The sequence below is a fragment of the Megalops cyprinoides genome, chromosome 16, assembly GCF_013368585.1.
Source record: "Megalops cyprinoides isolate fMegCyp1 chromosome 16, fMegCyp1.pri, whole genome shotgun sequence".
Lineage (NCBI taxonomy): Eukaryota > Metazoa > Chordata > Actinopteri > Elopiformes > Megalopidae > Megalops > Megalops cyprinoides.
The window spans coordinates 24,529,217-24,535,920 of NC_050598.1; the positions used below are offsets into that span (position 1 = coordinate 24,529,217).

Sequence of the window (6,704 nt, forward strand, 5' to 3'; positions counted from 1 at the left end):
CCATAACCAACCAAAATTGAATTTTACTTGAAAATTTCACTTTAAATTAAACCTCAGTTTCTGACGATGATATACATGTAATTAAACGTTATAAAGGGAAATGCTGGACGTCTATCTTGTCTGGTTGAGATATGACCAAGATTGACATGCAAAATGAATAACATTAACCAAAGAGAGTATGTATGCTGTCAAAGATTTTATGCTGATTGTGTCATCTCATAATGTGAAACAACCACAGTGATCCTTTTCAAGCTCTTAATTTATCTTCTTGTCCACTAAACATAAAGCCGCTTGCCACTTATGGTTTTGTGCTTTTGCTTATCCTGACTTCTAGTCCAGTGCTCATCTTTGACCCACAATAGTCAACCACAGTAACCATGAAACAGACAGCCGTTGAAAAAGGCTTGAGAAATGATCTTTTAATGAAATGTTTTTCATTTCTTTCCCCAACAATTAAACTGAATGTAAACCAACAGAATTTTGACTGGCAGTTTTCTTGTCTTGGGATACTGATGCAGAATCTCACACACACAGTATTTTTTTTTTTTCAACTAATAACATAATATGTAGATAAAATGGTTTTTAGTACAATTGAATTAATTATGTGGTTGAACATATCTATAATAGGTAATCTTTTCTGTTAAAAATGCAACAAGTTCTGATTCTTATCATGAATTTGAACATTGTACACTGATAAGAAACATATTTCTGATTATTATTATTATATATATTTCTGATATTCTAATGACTTACATTAGTAACTGATTCACTATTTCTATGATATGCAGTCAAAAACATGAAAAATATATTTTTAATGCATGTGCCATTCTTCCATTTATCCCAGTCCTTGTGAAATGAAACAAGTGAACGTGTGTCTGTGCAAAGCACATCAAAATATGGGCACACCATCACCACTGTTTGGCCATGAAGATTGGTTCCCTTCAGAGGCCTTGCTGGTCTGGGGTCAGTGTGGTCACTCAGGCGGTGGCTGCCTTGATCTTATGCATTGCGTAAGGGCTGGAGTCCCTGTGTGGCCAGATACTCCCGTTCGGCAGCTCCTTCTGTTCCTGCTGTTCCGCCATCTCCACCGTCAACTCCGGGCCGAAGATCTCGGCTAAGCGGTAGGACTGTGTGAGGCGGCGGTAGGAGGAGTCCGAGGAGGCGTCATCGTTTATGTCCTCCATCATCTCAAGGCCGGGGTCCTGGGTGTCCTTGGACCCTCTCCGAAACTCAGAGATCAGGATCTTAATGTCCCTCGCCAGCGTTGACTTGACACCGAACAGGCACAGCAGGAAGGCCAAGCCAGCACAGATGCCAGACACGAAGTACAGAGCCACCTTCTCCGGGAGACCTGACAGGATAAACAACCATGCCCATATTTACAGGTCTGAACAACCAGAATGGAGTGGAGTGGGAGAGAGGGAGCATAACATCCTACAGTGTGCTTATAGATGGGCATGTACTTGGATACACATGCATTAAGTGGAATAGAAGACCACATAGCCATTACAGCAACTTTAAAGAAAATGTACATGGAACACCAACTTATACAATGACCACTCAGCCCCCACCATAATAGCCAGTTGCAGGGCTCCCATCTTCAGACTTAAAAAATAGGGTGCCATCAAGGACCCCCTCAGCCTGAGTACAACAATCAACACACATACCCCTGATCTGGTCAAAGATTTCCAGAGAGTTGGTAAAGAGCACCATGTTTTGGGGAGGCCTAGATACTCCTGGGCCAGTATACCAGCCGCCTGCAGGGGAGAGGGGACCGGGCTTAGAGGCCAATCACAGCTCTCCCTGCAGTTACTGTGCCATGTGACAGGGCGCAATCAAAGACTCAGGAACAATATCAGAATCCCAGCTGAACTCATTTCGGTCTCTGAGACCACACAGTATTTTTTTATCATACGACCAAATTGATTCTTTCCCTCCTCCTGTTTATCTCTGTTGCTAGTGGATGGGTATCCAGCAGAGTGAAAATGGGCTAAGGCTATTTCAAGCAGCAGAAGTGACGTTTCTCAGTGGGCATTGCTTTCTGTGAACAGCCACTGCAGAGTCACAGTGAAAGAAAATGGACACCTTAGTGAAGCCAGTAACTTAAGAAAATGGAGGTGAGTATGTCTTACCGTGTGTGTAGTCAGAGATCAGGAAGGGGTCAGAGGACCCACGTCCCACATCCTCCAAGAGGTATCTAGGTACTAAACATTGAGAGAGTGAGAAAGGGATGGGAGAACAATTGAAATAATATACCAGGTATGTCTGTAATGAGCTGTACAGCGTAACTGATTACTTTATGTAGTTGGACTGTTGGGTGTCATTAATTACATCAATGTGTCAAAGTTGTTAAACTTTTAGCATACATTAATAACCCATCTTTGGTGGCAACAGTTAAACCACAGCTTTTATGAAGTATTAATGATTGTGGTACGTAATTTTGTGATTGCAATAACATGTAGTTGTGTGGGATGGCTTTGAGAGGAAGAACTGTTGGAAATTATGGACACACATACAGATAAGTGGCATTCTGGTGGCATGTAGAGAAGAGTGAATCTAGTGTCATAACAATCCGTAAATACAAATAGGAACCACTGTAAGTGAGGACTAATAGTTGGCATCTCTGATCCCCAGATGGCACTCAGTGTGTAGAGGCAGATCTGTGTAAACCCCCCCCCCCACCACCACACACACACACACACACACACACACACACACACACACACCCAGTCCTGCCCCTTCTTCCTGTCACTCACCGCATGTAAAGGACACGTGCAGGTGCTTCCTCACCCCAGGGAAACAGGGGTCCCCAAAGCCCTGTGTGTCTGCCAGCACAGAACAGTTTGTCCTGCCGTGACATCTGCGTGATACCCTCCTCAGAGCCGTAGGGGACAGGCAGTCTGAGGGGTACACAGACATGGAGTTATGCACCAATAGTATGAATGTATGTTGTCATTCCTGACATTTTGTACGGACGTATGAATAAAGTTTTCTGAACTATGATTTTTTTGTCTTGCTTTGTTTGTTTTTTTTTTCTGGCACATCCCTAGTAAGTTGTTGCCTGCATTTCTTAACCTTGTCTTTCACAGATTACAGTGCACTGCAGTGTATTTTTTAAATTCGTTTGACACTGATGCATTAGAACGATATACAGTATATCTGCTGTGGTACGTGATATATGCTCAAGTTGCTCTCTAATTCCCATGGCTCCCTGGAGGTGGCAGCTGCAGTGCTTAGAACAATCATTACTGCAGTTCTACTCTTTCTCCACTAGAGGCTAATCTTGTCCTTAGATGAAAGTGGGTGATACAGTTCGGCAGGTCAGTCATTCCCACTCCGAGCCCTGGCAGTAGATTGTGCTGACCCATGTCTGGTGCAGCGGCGCCCTGCTGGGGGCATTCGCTGCTCCCCTGCAGTAGATGTCCAAAAGTTGCAGAGTAGATGGCCAGCACTGTGTTGTTCCTGCACTCCAGCTGCAGCCTCTCATTCTCACACACCGTCTTGCTGCTGTGGTGCTCTGTAACACACAGAGGCTGTGGCTCTCTCAAAGTCTTCGAAAGGTCCCTCATGAAATACAGTGGCATTAAAGCTAAATGCAAAGAAATGTTGACACATGGGAGTGATAAAGTGTTCGCTGTGAACATGTGTTGTAGGTAACGTAGATCGCTGCATTTTGGCCAGACGTGTAATGTGTTCTGCTTACATACTGTCTGAATTAAAAGATCCATGCATATTTCTGGCTCATAAATATGAGGAGTTACTTTGATGCAGTTGTGAAATATGGAATCTGACCTGGGCGGCACTTGTAGGACACAATGAGGTACTTGCTAGTGCCAGGGCAGGGGTCCAGGCCAAACACATGGCTGATAACCGGGATATGGCAGGACACTCGATCCTGACATTCGTCCATCACTTTCTGCTGGCACACAAAAATGAGCATCTCTACATGTTCCTCACAGGAGTTCACTCATATGAGGCCGCATAAATCTCCCTCTCTCCCTTTGGAGACTCCCTCACAACCCAATTTGTTTCACCCCGACCCAAGTGCTCCACACTGGATTTACAGACAGCAGCATCTGACACATCCTGTTAATTCACCCCAGCTGTGTTGTTTTATCATTATCATTATTAGGACAGCTTGTCCACTTGTACTGCCGAAGTCATCCAAACAATCATAAACATGTTAGAGAAAGCAAACATAAGGCTAGTCCATTGTTAGCAGAACGTAGGCCGTTTGCTGTCCGGTACCTGAACCGCCACAGAGGACGAGCAGTCTGTGCTCTCGCCGATTCTGTTTGCGTCCGCCGAAGGACACAAGTTCTCGCTCGGTACGCGGCGTCCGTAGAAGGCGGACAGGACGGCCACAGCGGTCCTGGAGGGACATGTGACCGAGAGGGTCTCGCCTTCGCAGCCATGTGTAGTGTGGTTCCTCAGGATCGTATGCAGGTACACTGAGAGCGTGAGGAGGCAGAGATGGTCGGGACACAGTTTATACACATCACGTGCAGCACCTCAGCTCTCACACCTGAAGCCCAAGGCAACCGTGTATAAACTGTAAAGAAAATAAATGCTCTAGCAGTAAGGTTTCAATGAGGGGGTATAATCATTATTCAGCTTTACAGCCACATCATATCTCAATGTAAGACCTATCCTGTCATATCTAATCTTAAGGGTGTGTACTGGATGTTCCCAGCATAAGGGGAATTGTACACAGTCATAGTACTGAATCATAGCAAAATAATTTTGCCCCTTGAGCAAGGGCAGGGAGGGAGACAGCAATGTGCAGCTGCTGTTGCTCAACCCCACAGAAAGCCACCATGCCAAATTAATCAGATTTGAAATCTTAAGATGTGAAACTATTAAATTGTGGCTGACAGTTCACCGGAAAGTGATATAAATGGCTATGCCATCATCCTGAAGAAAAGAGAAACCTGTTTCATGTGGTTGGACAGCTCTGGAAGAAGCTGTGGCAGTCATGTGCCGTATCCAAGCAACGCTTTTCCAAGCCGGGCCTTTCCAGAATTTCATCACCGTTTGCAGCTGCAGACTGGGGTTGACTCAAAGAGACTAGCTTCCTCTTTTTGTCTTTGTCTGCGTTTGAATCGCGTCACCTAGCTCTGAGTCTGAGAAGGGTGGCCTCAGTTTTGGAGAGGGGGTTATGCCAACACCCACACTGAATAGCGGTTAGTCAGTGTAGGCGTTGTAATTACCCCATGAGGTCAGGGCAGCTCTCGCAGGCTGGTTACCATTCTTGGCCCCACTCTGCCAAGTTGTAGCCCTGCTTTGTGTCCCTTGAGAGGCAGCTACAGACAGACAGCCTTCAAAGAGGTCGTGCCAGGCACTCATTCACAGCCAGCTATAATTAGCCTGAGATCTCTCTCTCTCACAGGCATGGCAGCTCTCAGTTTGCAGATAGGAGGAAATACAGCAGCAGTTCTCACAATACTTTGAATTAAATAAAGTGAATTAAATTAAGCACCAGGTAAATGGTCAGCTGCAAAATGTTGTTATGGGAATGGTAAAGGTTCTTACATTTTATATTTTCACACAGATCTTTGTAAAACATTATGAAATACAGAATTGTCGTTGTCAAGAGAGGTAACCAATCATGTTTGTCAACTTCAAAGTGCTATTGTTTTTCAAATACTGTCCAACCCCAGGCTACACTCAGCAGACAAATTCAAGTCACATCTTGAAACTGTTCAAATGGACATGATAACATAGCAAAAGTGCTTTCTCCCATACAAAAATAAAATATATTGTAATATCCTGAGATTATGTTGTTAAGCCCAAAAATATATTGAAAATACATTTAAAATATATTAATGCAAAGCAAAAATATACCAAACCAACAACGTACATATTTTCAATATATTTATTGAGCTAAAAAATATATTGTCTAAAATATTCTCAATACATTACTTTTTGTATGGGTCAATTGGAATGCTGTATTCACAACTCACTTTCCCCCAACAGACTGCAAAATAAGTTAATTTCTCAGTGTCTTCAAAAAAAAATCTTTTGTTCCTCCGAATTACAGTGAAACGATCTGTCTCTGTACACGCTGCCCAAATATGCTGACCATTTTCCTATTCTCAGTAATTCCTAACACAAACAAATTAAAGAGAATAGCCTTCAACCCGGACGCGAGACTTTCCGTACGAGTCCCTGCAGATGTTTGGCACAGGATGTGCTGGAAATAAATCATGGAATGTAACATGGAGGACACACTGCTGAGACACACACTTCTCATCTGCAAGAGCCGAAGTAGCCCAGGAACGCTCACCTGTGAAATCTGGAACAGCCTGTGTCCAATACACGCACACAGCCAGGCAAATGTAGAGAGATAGAAAGCACCAAGACCCTCTTGGACTCCGTGAAACCATTGCGTGGACCTCACATAACGGACAATGGAGTTTTGATGCTTAACGGTGTTGCTTGGCTATTTACTGCCGCAGACTTTTAGCTGGGAGCTGACAGTCAATGATGACATTGTTTGCACCTAACAACAGTGCCTCTTTTTGCAGTGCAAGAAACAGCTGACTGCTTTCTGGCCTTCCACCCCTACCATTTTCAATGCTTAAAGTAGGAAGAGTATGCTGCAATTTTTGCCTACATACTGACTTTAACCTCAGTGTAAATACAAATTACCAACCGTGGAGGTACGACATCACAGTGATATTTTGTCAAACACCATCAACATT

At 43.9% G+C, this 6,704-nt stretch overlaps 1 protein-coding gene across 1 annotated transcript; it reads right to left on the minus strand.

Annotated features, from left to right (window-relative positions):
- Positions 1–964: 964 nt before the first annotated feature.
- LOC118790979 (protein eva-1 homolog C-like) lies at positions 965–6,389 on the minus strand. The gene is made up of 8 exons (XM_036548162.1): positions 6,287–6,389; positions 4,249–4,451; positions 3,793–3,916; positions 3,365–3,517; positions 2,757–2,900; positions 2,133–2,204; positions 1,668–1,757; positions 965–1,351 (listed from the first exon to the last, which is right to left on the minus strand). The coding sequence occupies exons 1-8, from the start codon at positions 6,384–6,386 to the stop codon at positions 978–980; spliced, it is 1,260 nt and encodes a 419-aa protein (XP_036404055.1). The 5' UTR covers positions 6,387–6,389; the 3' UTR covers positions 965–977.
- Positions 6,390–6,704: the final 315 nt, after the last annotated feature.

Bases quoted from the DNA above. Each gene is read 5' to 3' on its own strand.
- LOC118790979 (XM_036548162.1), bottom strand. From the start codon at position 6,386: ATGGTTTCACGGAGTCCAAGAGGGTCTTGGTGCTTTCTATCTCTCTAC. The intron at 3,518-3,792 runs GTCAGATTCCAT...TGTGTGTTACAG, and splicing joins GTCCTACAAGTGCCGCCCAG to AGCACCACAGCAGCAAGACG. The intron at 2,901-3,364 runs GTCAGCACAATC...TGTACCCCTCAG, and splicing joins CGCCGCTGCACCAGACATGG to ACTGCCTGTCCCCTACGGCT.